The sequence below is a fragment of the Cavia porcellus genome, unplaced genomic scaffold (genome assembly GCF_034190915.1).
Source record: "Cavia porcellus strain 051 isolate PalLab524CR breed Dunkin Hartley unplaced genomic scaffold, mCavPor4.1 scaffold_25, whole genome shotgun sequence".
Classification (NCBI taxonomy): domain Eukaryota; kingdom Metazoa; phylum Chordata; class Mammalia; order Rodentia; family Caviidae; genus Cavia; species Cavia porcellus.
Genome location: NW_026947508.1, coordinates 17,645,130 through 17,660,251, shown reverse-complemented (window position 1 = coordinate 17,660,251; position 15,122 = coordinate 17,645,130). Strand labels below are relative to the sequence as shown.

The following is a 15,122-nucleotide window of genomic DNA, read 5'->3' as shown; positions in this document are numbered from 1 at the left end:
CATGAGAGGAGTGATTCTCGACGAGGAGGGAGATATATCTCAGCCACCCACTCCCATTTTTTTTCCACTTTCATTTTTTTTTTATTGTCAAAGAAATAGCTGTAGGCATAAAGTCCTGAGTTCAATTCCCAGTACCAAAGAAAAAAAGAGAAATAGCTACGGTGACAGAGTGCCATGCCCACCATAGACGCATACTGAGAACAACATTCACTTCTCCCTGTTCACGGGCTCCACACGCACTGGTGACACCTGTGAATTCAACCAAGTGCAGATCAAAAGAGTTCAGGAAAAGTCTCTACTGAAAATGGAGATTATTTCCTAAATAACATGGCATATCAAGTGCTGACATAACAGTTACATTATGGAGGATTGAACTCACAACTGCCTGCTTGCAAGGCAGATGCTTATGCTGCTGAGCTAAATCTCCAGCCCAGTTACATTGTGTTTTATAATTTATCTGGAGATCTTTTAAAGACTCCAGATACAGGAGGGTATGAGTGTGTTGTATGCCAATGCTGCAGCATTTTACATAAGGGACTTGAGTATCTGCAGATTTTGGTATCAGTAGGGCTTCCTGGAAGCGATCCCCATCGATAGAGGAATGACTGTGTTTATTCAGTTTAAAATGTTATTGGGTACTCAGTGGGTTAACGATTGCTCTTCTCCTATTATTTTGTTATGAAATTTTGTTTTACTTTTTTCCATAAAATAAAAAAAATGTTATTGAGGCTCCTATGGAGAAATACTGCAGACAAAAGAATATCCAGTGACATACAATGGTGTTCACTAAGTATTAAACGAAATTGTGTGTGATGCAGTATGTATAGTATGATCCTATTTTTATAAAAATGAAATGAATGAACTTTATGAATATGCATATAAAAGATTAGAAAATTTGTGATTACTTCAGAGTGACAGAATTGAGGCTTGCTCTCTCTCTCTCTCTCTCTCTTTCTCTCTGTGTGTGTGTGTGTGTGTGTGTGTGTGTGTGTGTGTGTTACTGGAGATTGAACACAGGGCCTTTACACTGAGCTACATAACAATCCTTTTTAAAAATTGTTTATTTTGAGGTAGAGTCTTGTTAAATCACTGAGTTGTCCAGTCTAGACTCAGACTTCCAGTCCTCCTGCTTTAGCCTCCCAGATTGCTTGGATTACAGCTGCACCCTGCTCTCTATTTTCTTTTCCAATAAATATATATTAATTTTGAAATAAGAAAAAATAATGAAACTTTTTAGAGCAATGATATAGCTGTACAACTCTGGTTAACAGTATCTTCATATTTTATAGTATGCAGTAAGTTTTTGAAATTTGTTTTATGAACTAAATATGATCCTGTATTTCTTTTGAAACCAGGACAAATAATAATACTTTTGAAAAATAAAGAGTGATGAAAGTTCGTTGTAATAGGCAGATGTGGTGGTGCGGACCTGTAATTTCAGCACTCTGGGAGGCTGAGGCAGGAGGGTTACAATTTCAAGTTCAGTCTGGGCAACTTAGTGAAATCTCATCTTGCTCAATCTCCAGTCCTGGAAAAACAAAATTAAAAAATGGAAGTAATGGAGGGGCGGGGGGAGGAAAATAAAAAAGGAAAGAAAATCTATTGTAGAAAACATAGACAAATAGAAAAGAATCACCTACATATTCACCACCCAAGATAATCAGTCTTATTATTTTAGTATATAATTTTTCTTTCTATTCTCTCTTTGACTTGCTTTCTAAACCTGTCACCAATTCTATAGCTGTTTTCTAAAGTGCAATATTGGTCATACAATCTGTATCATTTTCTATATCCTATTCCTTTCGTTTGCTCACTTTGCAGTTATATCCTCCTGGAAGAACTCCAGTGACATTAAACAGTTCCCACGGGCCTGTTCTGGTTTCCCCAAAGGGTTAGAAAGGTGCCTGGCAGGGATGCCCTGAGGGCCCCCTTAGTACCTAGTACAAGGTTAATATTTACTGACCACGCGGAGGCATTGCTAGTGCTGCTGCTTTGACCAGTGTGGGACGGGAAGGGCAGCTACCTTGGGCAAAAGAATGATCAGGAAGGAGGGGGACTTGTGAGATGCATTTGGAGGGCAAGAGGCTGAGCTGCTGGGAGCAGAGACTAAATGGACTGCAGGACTTACCTGCAGAACAGAGGGTAGAGGCAGGTAAAGCGAGCAACCGGAACACCTGTGTTCTCCTTAGCGCCATCTCCAAACCCCACTCAAAGATCGGGACAGGGATTTCTTTTAAACCCTTATAAGGACAACAGATGTGGGAGAGGAGGCCACTGGACAGCAAAAAGCCAAGCTTTACCTGAACTTGACTTCTCACTTTCACCTTTAATTGCTAAGTTAGTATAACCTGAAAAACCCTTCTTCTTTAAAACATATTAATTAGTAATGTACCATATTTATTATCTTACTGCATTTCGTTTATTATACAGAAAGTTGTAAAAAGTTTTATAAATGCAAATATTCACAGCTCAGCAGAAGGGTACTTACTTAGCATGTATGAGGCCCACGTTTTGATTCCTGGCACTCAAAATGAAAAATTACCAATCAAGAAAATTTTAAAACATATCCATTGCTTAGAAACAACAACATAACATATGTTGCCTAGATACACATATATAATTTATATGTGCATATATATATATTTTCTTATGCATCACTACTCAAAAAATTCTTGTTCTAATAAAGTGGAATTATACTCTGTGTACTATTTTGCAACTTTTGTGCCTACATATATACATTTAAACTGGCATGAGAGTTGGAGCTGGATGAGTCTGACCCACAGGATGAGGAGGGCTGTCCCCAAGGCTGCCTGATCCTATCTCCCAGAGCACTTGAGAGGATGAGGTAGGGTCTAGGAATCTCTGCAGACACACTGCACAGGAAACAGGATCATCTGGACAAACTGGAGCTCAGATGACTGGAATCGTGGTGCACTGAGGGCTCCTTTGTGCTGGGAACTGCTTTCAGGATACAATGATCTTGGGCCCCCACTGCTTGGATACCTTTCCTTCATCTGATGGTCGAGGGAACCGAGGCTCAGAGAGAATGACCTGCCCAGGGGCAGGACAGGGATGACAGCTGAGGTATCTGACTCCTGTGTTAGAATCATGAAGTGTGTGTGTGTGTGCAAGTAGATAAAGGTCTGGGAGGAAAAACAAGCTTCAGAGCAGGACTGAGGATGTAGCTTAGTAGTACAGCATTTGCAAGCATATGCAAATCCCTGGGTTCCATTCCCTGCACCACAAAAATAAGGAAATAAACTTAATAGCTGTTACTTCTAGGAGGTTTCTTTCCCCACTTTTTTTTTTTTTTTGATCTTTTTCCTTTTTATTGGTACTGGAGATTGAACTCATGACTGCCTGCTTGCAAGGCAGGTGCTTATGCCGCTGAGTTAAATCCCCAGCCCCTCTTTCCCCACTTTTTAACATTTCTAGACTATTTGAGTTCACATCATTCAGCAATAAATCCTTAGGGTGCACCTGTTCGGTACCAGCACTGCTATGTGCTTGGAGTAAAACCAGGTGCGTATTTATTTACTTTTTTTTTTTTTTTTTTGTACTGGGGATAGAACTCATGACTGCATGTTGGCAAGGAAGGTGCTTATGTCGCTGAGCTAAATCCCCAGACCCGGCAGGTGCATATTTGATTGGGGTCCCCAGAAGCAAACTCACACACATGGATTCAGGTGCAAATGGTTTATTTGGGAAGTGAGTCAGAAAATGTAGACAGAGGAATGGGGAGAGATATGGAAGAGGGGAGGCAGCCAGCACCATGTGTGTGTTGCTAAGCAGGCTACTGCTGTGGGCACCAGGGCTGAGATCCTGCTGGGGAGCTCTGAATGATGGTGGAGAGCACAGTCAAGTTGTCCCCCTGGAGGGCATCTATCCTTGGCTTCCTTATTCTCTACCTGAGAGCTGCTTGGGTCCATACTTCCCCAGCTTTCCCAGTCCACCTGGCTGGCCTGGAGAAGGCTCACAGGCAGAGGCCCAGGGAGTTACAGATGAGTGCTGGGCACCAGGGTTCCTGGGAGGCTGTGTGCCTATGGGGAAATGGGCTCAGGACTGAGGCCACCATGGTGACCCAAGTCTGCTGAACTCTGCCCTTGAGAATTTTCCTGGAGGATGGCTAGACAATAAATATAATAAGAAAGTTATATAGTATGTTTGTGGTAGTTAACTGACTGTGCCAACTTGAGTAAGATACACCCAACTGGCCAGGGTGATAGTGGTGATAGTGCACACCCGTGATCCCAGCACTGGGGAAGCTGAAGCAGGAGGATCGCTGTGAGTTGAGGTCATTTTCTGCTACATAGTGAGTTCAAGGCCAGCCTGAACTGCATAGTGAAACCCTATCTCAAACAGAGAAGAAAGAAAGAAAGAAAGAAAACCAAAAAACCAAGGCAAAGCAACAATTAAATTGTATCTTTATAGTATGGGTCTGGCTGAAGGGATTTGCTGAAGACAGAAGACCCACTGAGGGTGTGAATGCATCAGCCAATAGGCTTGCTGCCTGAATGGAATAAAAGGGAAAGGAAGAAGGAAGGCTTGGTTCTGGTTCTTAAGAGGAGCACCAGTATTCACATTCACCTTGGGCGTCGTCTCCTGGCGTCCAGCACAAGCTCTTCACTCTTCCAATGCAAACCCTTCAGCCTCCGGATATGGGCTTACATGGGACGTGACAGTGGGCTCCAGGCCTTGGACTGGACCATTTGTCTCTCACATACACAGCCCTTCTGCACTGGAGTCTGTGGGCCGCTGTTGTAAGCTTATCTTGTAAATCCTTATGTATTTGTGTATCTTGCATTAAATCTGTTTCTCTAGTAAACAATAAGTGACACAGTGTTAGAAAATGACACACGCTGAGGAGTTAGAAGAAAAATTGGATAAGAAGCCAGAGAAAGTCAGGCACACACCTGAACCCCAGCATTTGGGAGGCTGAGGCAGGAGGTTCACTGTGTGTGTGAGAGCTGCCTGGGGTACATAGTGAGTTCCAGAACAACCTAGATTACATAGTAAGGCCCCATCTCAAAAAGCACACAAACCAAAAACAAAAATAAAAAGATGCGGAATGGAGTTTATAAACATTAATTTTATAAAACCAATGAAAGGAAATATGATACTAGAGATCATAAAAAGAATGTAACTAACTGCATTTTTTTGGTACCAGAAATCGAACTCAGGACCTTGTGCTTGCCAGGCAGGCACTGTGCTGCTGAGCTGTATCCCCAGCCCTAGCTAATTGCATTTTGGAAAAAGAAGGAAAAAAAAAAAACAACAACAAAAAAAAGCCTTTTACGTCTAAGCTCATCACTCTAGCTAACAGTGGTGATAGCAAGTGGATATATTGTCTTTCCATTTTTTTCTTCTAGGCATTAGTTTTCTTATAGGACTCAGACACAGAATACATCTAATTCTGTCCCTTGCCTTTTCACTTGGTATCTAAAACTCAGTTTTTCCATCTATCTCCACACCTGGAGTGCTTCTCCCCTCCCCTCCCTAAGGCGCCCTGCAGGGAAACCTGAAGCCCCTCTCTTGTGCTCTCTGCTGACAGTCTCAGGCGCCCAGTCCCCATGGACTCCAGCCACCAAAGCGTGCCAGGCAGTGAGGAGGACGAGGGTCCGCTGTGATCTAGTTAGGAGTAATTAGTTAATTACATGATGGAACGTGATACAGATGTAATCTGTGGTTATTAGCTGGGGGAGGCAGGAGGGAGCAGCCAGCACTGCCTGGAGCTCCCTCCCCCAGGCAACCGTGACCCAAGCCTCACTCTGGGACACCTTCTCCCAGCCTCTTGGGGCATCAGTACCACTGCTGGCCAACAAAACCATGTAATCTCCAGTTTCTCTTCTTTCAGGCGAGACTCTGCAGACTCTAGGTCTTCTGCTACCTCCTCTCCAAAAAGGCCACCGATGGAAAGGTAAAGGACTTCGCCACTGCAAAGATCCTGTTCAGAGAATGTTTCTCTTTGATTCACAGAGGAAGCCCGAGGCTGGAGAAACGGAAAACCTGGTCCATTATGTTGCCTCCAAATTCTAGGACCCTCCTGTGTGGTGGTGGCTGACCTGGTATATTGCTCCATCACTGTGTGGGAAATGTTCTAAGGTCAAACTGAACCCTTCTAGGGACAGAGGTCTTGGAAGTCTGTCCTTGGTGTGTTATCTCTAGATTTGGGCTGAACTGAGCAGGGTATTCACCCTAAGGTACCAGAAATCATCAAGTCTTCATTTATCAGCTATTTACGAGGGCCTAGGAACTGTTCCGGGTACCAGGGATACAGAAGGGAACAAAGAAACAAAAGTCATCACAGTCTTATTTGCATATAGTGAGTATGTTGTACAGTGACCCAGGAGATGACAGCGGCTCTGGAAACAGCAGAGGGGAAGAAGGGGATGGAGGAATGATGAGAAAAGGTGGCTGGGGAGGTGGCCTTTGAGCAAAAGCTGGAAAGAGGTGCGTGAGTTAGCCCGGCAGACACTGGGGTCTGTGCAAGCTGAGTGCAACGTGCCCGGTAGGGTCGGGGAACAGTGAGGCGTGGCAGCATGTTGGGTGAGCAGGGAGGGTTGAAGGAAATATTTTCAGGGTCATTTAGAAACCAGAACTGCTGGGAGGCATTGAGCATGGAATTGTGTCACCAGATTTATGAGGCTCGCCCTGCAGCGCTCAGGCTGGGAGCTGAGAGACTAGGGGAATAATTTGGGCAAGATGTGACGGTGGCTTGGATGGGGTAGCAGTGGGGAGAGAAGAAGGGATGCATGGAGGGCACTGACAGGGTTTCTTGACATTGGATGTGAGGTATGAGAGAAAAAGAGGAATCAAGAATGATTCCAGGGTTTTTGCTTTCAGTCTCTGTAAGGATAGAATTACTGTCTTGGTTAATTTTTCTTATTGCTGAGATAAAATACCTGATGCCCAAAGTTAGAGAAGGAAAGGTTTCTTACAATGTTGGAGGTTCAGTCCATACACAGCTGGCTCCAGGTGTGGCAGGATGGCGTAACAGGGCCACGGTAAACAGCAATTACGAACCTGCAAGAGAGAAGACACGCCTTCTTCCTGGTGTTACACTGTATTTTGGCCCCTGGGCAGGCATAGCACTCACACCACCAATCTGAACGCTAGACAATGAACCAATCACAAATGTTAGATTCAGCTGCATCCATAATTGCATGAGACTTGGGGGGGTCACTGACATAAACCACGACAATTACCATTAGTTGATCTGAGGAAGACTGCATGGAAATTAGGTCAGGGGCAGAATATTAGGAGTTCAGGTTTAGAATCCAGGTATGTAGTGCAGACCTGTAATCCCAGCATTCTGGGAAGCTGAGGCAGGAAGACCACAAAGTCTAGCCCAACCTAGGCATTAGCAGTTTACAGAGCGCTTCTTTCAAAATGAAAAAGGGCTGGAGATGTAGCTCAGTGCAAAGACTTTGGCTCTATACCCAGTACTTCTCAAAAAGAAAAAAATTCAGCCTTGGGTGTGTGCATTTATACTGTGTTAAATTATTCAGGCAAAGGAGTTGGATAAAGTTATTCAAGGCTGGAATTCAGGAAGAAAGTCTAAGTCAGAAATATGAATTTCAGTCATTGGAAGAGGAAGGATGAAAGAGTGAATGTGAATCGTGGTCTAGAATTGGGGGAGTCAGGGCAAACCAGGAAATGGCTTAGAGGTAGATCAAGACAAAGGATGAGGGTCTGGGGGCCACAATAGGGCAGCCTGATGGACACTGAATGTATTGGTTTCTAGGACAATAAGCGAGATAGGTGAGTGAGTTATTTTAAGCTCAATGTTCCAGCAAGACTGCCATTGGAAAGAAGAAGGGCACAAACATTAGGTCAGGTAAGGCTTTATGAGAGAGATTAAGCAGGCCTGCAGTGTGGCCACCAAGCGCCTACTGCAGCCATTGAGTGGAGCATTCCTCAAGTGCTGGCTGGAGAGGGGATTGAAGCTGTGTCCTGCCCCTGAAGAGAAGAGCTCTGTGGTTGATTCGCAATGTCTGCCGTGAGCGAGGCCAGGGAACAGGAGCTCCAACGTGGTCTTCATTCTCCACCGGACTCACTTAGAAATTTGTAAACACACTTTTGGTTGTTGCTATGAGTTAAACAGGAGGGAGAGCAGAAACAGGAGCCATGCCTGGCATGAAGGAGGCTGGAGCCATGTGATGCTAAGTATCCTGGAAGGGAAAGGATGGGCCTGCCTACAGAAGCATCGTCCTATCCCACAATGAGCATATCCCATGCTCATTGATGTGATGTAAGGATTTATACCTCTGCAGATTCCTTTCCTGCTTTACAGCCTTGAAGCTGCCTGGTTCCCTCCCATGATGCACTTTCCCGCTGAAAGTCAGTCAAGCAGAATGTTTGTCTTTCTAGTGGTTCAGTATTAGGGGCAGACGACCGAGGGGACAGAAGCAAGTCTTATAGATTCACTTTGTACTCTCCGCCTCTCTGTCTCGTCTTTCTTATTCATCTTCTGTGCATTCATAAGTGTATCTCAGCATCTTTCTGGGGTCAAGGACGTAGGCACACCCTGAGTAGCGAGCGGAGACCATGCAAAATAGGAAGTTCGTGCCTATTTGAAGAGGGTCCCCAACTGATTGTAGCCTTGTGGAAATGCAGACCCAAAGTGCCACATCATTTGGGGCTTTGGGGGTCTCATGTTTGTTTGTTTTTGAGATGGGGCTCTCACTGTGTTGCAGGCTTATCTCACACTCTAGACAGAAGCAATTCTGCTTCAGCCTCCCGAGTAGGTAGGACTACGGGCACACACCACCTTGCTTGACTCTCTTCCAGGTCATTGCTTGTTTGTTTCATTTGGTTTTTTGCTTGCTAGGGATTAAATCCGGAGATGCTCTACCACTGAGCTGCATTTGGAGCCCTTTATCTTGAGACAGTGTCTCAAAGTTGTCCATCCTGGGCTTTAGTGATCCCTCCACTTCAGCCTTCTGAATGGTGGGATTACAGGTGTGTGCCACTGTGCTTAACTTATTTTCCAGTTTTTTTTTTAAGGAAAATTGGACATCTAGATTGTCTTATGAAACTGCTAACGGAGGGGAAGATCTGAAGATTGATCTCGAGGCCTTTGTACTCAGCTACATCCCAGCGCTTTTTAAAGTTTTAAATTTTGAGACTGGGGGTAGGGAGGGCTGGGGATTTAGCTCAGCGGCATAAGCGCCTGCCTTGCAAGCAGGCAGTCGTGAGTTCGATCCCCAGTACCGACAAAAAAAGAAAAAGACAAAAAACAATTTTTTTTGAGACAGGGTCCCACTAAATCACTGAATTGCCTTAGTTGGGCTCAAACTTGCAGTCCTCTGGCTTCAGCCTTACAGAGTGCTAGAATTACAGGTATGCACTGTAATACATGGCTGAAACTCCTCCTTTTAAGTATTGACAGCTTATTCATATTTTTCTAAGACACATAAGGGCACAAAACATTATTTGTAGACTGACTGAAGCCTTCAAGGCCAGACTAAGACTAAAGCTTATGATCTCAGCTTTCTGTGGATCTAACCAGTGGCCCAGAGACACACACCAAAATGCTTGTTTCAGAGGGAGTAGAAATAACAATGGGAACACAGGAAAGATGTCTCAGTAGGACTGAAGGCGTCAAGCAAGACTGTGGGAGAGAGTTTTTGAGCTGGAGACTGAAAGGTAAAGAGGAATTTGCCTGGTAGATTGTCAGGGAAAAAGCATCCCAGCCAGCGGGAATGGCCCACGCAAAGATGCGTCAGGAGGGATGAGTGGCGCTGTGGGAACTGTAGCTGGAATACCAGGACACTGGCTGTGAAGGGCACCGGGGTGGCAGGGAGGCAAGCTGCACTTTTTTATCAGCTGCCGTTAACCGGGCTGTCAGAATCCTTGGATTTGGCAAAGCACCTGCGGTACTATGTGGTTGTCAGGGCAGTAACATAAATGCCCTCCAGGTGGCGCACAGGAGAGGCGAACGGGGTTTTCAGATCCACTGCCTGAACCGAGGGCTGGATTTGCTAAGGGCTGGTGCCTTTGCTGACACATCAGGGAGCAGAAGGAAGAAGCTCCTGCTAAGTCCAGCTCGCTGTCCCTGCCCCTGCCAGAGATACGCTCTTTGCAGTTTGGCGTGGTTTCCAGTTCCATGCATTGAAACAAAAGCAATGTGACCCCTGAAATGTTGCCCAGACACAAATTCCAGCCACCGGGCTTGCATGCCCTGCCCGAAGGTGGAGGAAAGTTCTCCCAAGCAGGTTTGCCTTGCTCCAGTAAGAGCACTCTGCAGAGCTCTATTGGAGACATAGTGAGAGGTGTTGAAAAGAATTGGAAAGGCAAACAGACCTAGGATTATGGTGACTCTGCCGTTTGGTAGTGGAATAGATGATCTTGGACAAGTTAGCTCAGGTGTCTGAGACTCAGTCTACTAGTCTGTAAAATGGGAATAATTATAGCCCTCCTGTTTGACATCATTATGAGGATTAAATGAGGTAAAACACAGCACTAACAGAGCTTGATGTGATCCCAGCCCTCTGGAAGCTTAGGTAGGTGTATTACAAGTTTGAGCCAAACTTGGGCAACTCAGTGAGATCCTGTGTTGAACCAAACAGACAAGGCTGGACATGGTGGTGCACACCTGTAATGCCAGTACCAGGAGGCTGAGGCGGGAGGATCACTGTGAGTTCGAGGCCAGCTTGGGCTACAAGTGAGTTCAAGGCCAGCCTGAACCGCATAATAAAACCCCATATCAAAAAGACAAAAACAAAACAAAACAAACAAAAACTACATGCAATAAAAAGGCTGATGATGTAGCTCAAAGCGAAGGCCATGGGTTCAACGCCCAGCACCACCACAAAAAGAGGAGTCGGGGGAGAACGAGGAGGAGAAAAAGGAACATCTAGTGTTGTTCCCAACCCATATGTGCTCAGTAAGATAACACTTAACATGCACTGTGACCATCTTTATAAGTTGCCTAACACTTCTTAGTGGAATTCTTTTAGGTTCTTTAGTCATGTCAACAATCCCATACTCAAAAAAAAAAAAAAAAAAATGGGGCTGGGGATTTAGCTCAGCGGCATAAGCGCCTGCCTTGCAAGCAGGCAGTCGTGAGTTTGATCCCTGGTACCGATCAAAAAAAAAAAAAAGACAAAAAAAAAAACAATCCCATACTGTTGCTGCCACTGTGCACCCATGAAAGCTGCAACTCTGAGCAGTTAAGGAACTCACCAAGGTCACACAGCTACACAGTGGTCATCAGCCATACAGCCCTAGACCCGGGGATGTGGGTGGAGCCTGGGTTCTTCATAAATACTGTACCTCAGTGTAGACGTTACAGAACTCCGTGTTGCTTGTTGTCCTTCTTCAGGACAGCAGCTAAAGGTTCCCCGTCAGGGTTTTCTTCCAGGGAGCCCTAGGTATGGAGGACCCTGTGCTGAGGCCGCAGGTCAGCGAGCTTCCCCAGCCGCAGGGGACAGCTGAACATCTTTTTCCAAAGCCCGAAGAGGTCCTGGTTCCCCACCCCCAACTCAGCTCCACCTGGACGCCCACGTGCCCTCATTTCTCTGTGGTCATCGCCCTCAGTTCACCATGCATTCATTCGTTCACCATTCACTGGGCAGATATGTATCCACTGCCCCCAGGAGCACCGGAGTGGGGTCAGAAGAGAGTGCTCAGTGAGCTTCCAGTCCCTGCGCTCAGAGCCTGTAACCCGGAGGTGGAGGAGAACAGTGTTTGTAAACATGTAAACAAGTTAATTATAGATTTGAATAAGAAAGCAGGCAGGGATAGTGTGCCCTGGCAGAGGTGGTCAGGGGAGGCCTCCCGGAGGCTGTGACATTCCAGCTGAGCCAGGGCTGGCAGGAAGGCCCAGTGGAGGGGGAAGAGGTTTCCAGGAGAGGGGACCTGCCAGTGGGAAGGTGAGACTGGTGGTGGGGGCCCTGGATGTGTGAGGAGCAGGGGGAAGCAGCACTGTGGGGACCTTCCCCAAGCAGAGGGCAGTGTGGCGACATTAGGTTAGAGGGGACAGGGCACATGGCGGGGCTGGGAGGCCATGATGCGAGGTCTGACATAATGCTAAAACAAATGAGCCCCCTTAGGGCATCTGAAACTTTCAATCTGTGCAAGCTTTGCAGGTTGCTTTGGCTGCTGTGTGACAAATGGATTTTAGGGGACAGGAGTTTTACAGAGCCAGCTTCAGGGCTATGGTGGTTGTGCAGGTGAGAGCCCAGGGGCAGGACCATGGGTGGATGCAGGGAGGCCTAGGTCAGGGCTCCCAGGCCTCCCTCCCTCAGCCCTTCCCTCCTGCTGAAGCCCTGAACCTGAGCTTCCTTACCCCTTGGCTCAGGTTTCTTTTTCTTCTTCTTTTTTTTTTTTTTTTTTTTTTTTTTTGGCTTTTTGTTTGTTTGTTTGTTTTTATCGGTACCAGAGATTGAACTCACAACTGCCTGCTTGCAAGGCAGGTGCTTATGCCACTAAGCTAAATCCCCAGCCCCCCAAAGACTTTCTCAGAAGCTCAGTATCCTCTTTTTCCTGGGAGGAACAAGTACATCCCCAGACGGAAAGAAAATGTGAGAAGGAGCTTCAGCTCTAGACTCCCAGGGTTGCCCAATGCAGTTGCCCAGACTGTGCACTGTACAAATCCAGGTAGCAATGTGAATGCTGCCCTCTCTGAGTCAGGAAATCAGTATCCTCTGGGGCTCAGTGTGATCGGCCCCTGGACTGGAGGAGGGAATTCTACTTTGACTCTGATGAGTTTTTTCTGAGTGAAGGCATGGGTATTGGGGCACGGGAATTGGCTGGCAGATCCCTGTGGATCACTGGAAGCCAAGATGGAAAGAGCAGAGATGAAGGTGGGCAGGACTTCCTAGAGCCAGGCTCCTACTCAGAGACACCCCTGAAAGCAGAGCAGTTATCCAGCTAGCCCCCTCCCCAAGGCTCATTCCTGGGGGAGCCTTGTAAAGTGGGGTTCCCAGAGTCACCAAAGAAATGCACAGCAAATACACAGTAGACGGTGGCCCTCAGCCTGGATGGGCCCTTTCCCTCCGGCTCCCTCCGTGGGCTCCCACACTCTAGTGTGCTGAGCCCCTCCACACTGCCTGTGCAAACCAGGCACTTCCGACTCCTGTGTGACCTGCCCAGACTGCGCTGTCCCCACCCCCTTCCTGTGGCCAATGCCTCTTCCCCAGCCCTTGCTGTGTTTCGTGGACCTAACTGCACTGTAGTGTGACCCACCGGACCTTTCCTAAGCCTCGTGGGAGGGCGCTGGCAACTGAAGCTGGTTGCACAGGCAGCCACAGGGATGCAGGGTGAGGGCCTTCACTGTATGACCAGCCCCTCTTCAGGAGGGCTCAGAGGGACCGATGACAACAGGAGTCTGAGCCTCAGCTTGGTTTTTTTGGTTGCTTATGCTAATATTTCATTCCTCCTCCTCCTCTTCCTCATCTTCCTCTTCCTCCTCGTCCTCCTCTTTTTCTTTCTCTTCTCTTCCTCCTCCTCCTCCTCCTCCTTCTTCTCCTCCTTCTTCTCCTTCTTTTTGAGACAAGGTCTCACTATGTAGTTCAGCCTGGATTTGAACTTGCTGTGTAGCCCAGGCTGGCTCTGCATTCACGGCAGTCCTCCTGCATCAGCCTCCTGAGTGCTAGAATTAAAGACATGTGCCAACATGCCTGGCCCTCTATTATTTTTTATTGTGGTAAAATATACATAACAAAAGTTGCTATTCTAATCTTTCAGCATGAGAAAAACGAGATAGTTTGTCATTTCAAATACATTAAAATTTATCCAAGTATATAGAATAAACTAGTTACCACTGCACATTCTGGGTTTCTTAGTTACTCTTTTTCCCCTTTTGTGGTGCTGGGGGCTGAACCTAGGGCCTTGTGCGTGATAGTCAAGGGCTTTGTCACTGAGCTACAACCTTAGCTGAGTTTCCTGGCTATAACTGGAGGTGTTGTTTGCTTTTAGTTTATTTTGTTTGGTTTGATATTAGTAGAGACTGAACACTGAGCTACATCCCCAGCCTTTTAAATAAATGTTTAGTAGTCTTACTGAGCTGCCCAGGCTTGGTTTGAATATGCCATCTTCCAGGCTCCCACTGTGCTGGGATTCTAGGCGTGTACCACCATGCCCAGCTTCCCGGGTACTCTTAGTTGCTGAACTTACTATATGGATTTTTCAAATTGTATGTAACAGAGCAGGAGATTGAGTTCAGTGGCAGAGCGTTTGCCTTGGAAGTGGAAGGTCCTCAGCTGGTCATAGTAGCACATGCCTGTAATCCCAACACTTGTGAGGCTGAGGCAGGAGGATCGCCTCAAATTTGAGGTCAGCCTGGAATATGTGGTGAGTTCGGACCAGTCTGAACTACATAGTGAGACGTTATCTCAGAAAAACAACAACAAAAGTGTTGGACCCTGGGTTCAATCCCCAGTACAGAAAAAAATGTCTATCAATTTATATATAAAATATAAAAGGTACCCATTTTGCCACTTTTAAGCCTATAGTTAAATGGCATCGATCATATTCACGATGTTGTGCAACCATAGTGATCATCTGTTTCCAGAAATCTTTCATCTTCTCAAACTGAAACTCTTTTGCTGCTGCTGTTGCTGTTGTGAGACAGGGTCTTGCTATGTAGTTCAGGCTGGCCTTGAACTCACTATGCAGCCCAGGCAACTCATGGCGATCTTCCCCCCTTGGCCTCCCGAGTTCCGGGATTACGGGTGTGTATCACCACGCCTGGGCTCCGTATTTCTTAAGGAGCTCCCCCTCGGCCCTCCTATCAGCAGCCACCATCCTCCTCTGTGCTTCTCCGGATCTGACAACTCTACATTCTCCCTGTGAATGGAATCACACAATGTCTGTCCTTTGATGTCTGGCTTATGTCACTTAATGTACTCATTGTTCATCTGTGTGTCTCGGGAGTCAGGATTACATTCTTTTCATGGCCGACTAGCATTCCATATTTTGTTTATCCATTCTTCTGCCTCTGGCCACTTGGCAGCTCTTTGTGAACAGGAGGACAGGATGCCTATTCTGAGCCGCTAGCACAGAGTGACTGCTTTTGGTTGTCAAATGTTAAGAAGAAAAAGCACATGTATTATTACAAATGTAAACGTATCCTTCACAGAAGATTTTAAAGATGTGCATAAGGAAAAGAAGAAAAT

At 46.3% G+C, this 15,122-nt stretch overlaps 1 protein-coding gene across 3 annotated transcripts in view; it reads left to right on the top strand.

The window, feature by feature from the left end:
* The window catches only part of Tcea3 (transcription elongation factor A3), a 43,406-nt gene that overhangs the window by 9,726 nt on the left and 18,558 nt on the right, over positions 1–15,122 (top strand). For all 3 annotated transcript variants that reach the window (XM_063235743.1, XM_063235742.1, XM_063235741.1), the window contains one exon: positions 5,855–5,917. In XM_063235743.1, the coding sequence (XP_063091813.1) occupies positions 5,855–5,917 (63 nt within the window). The remainder of the gene's footprint in view (positions 1–5,854; positions 5,918–15,122) is intronic.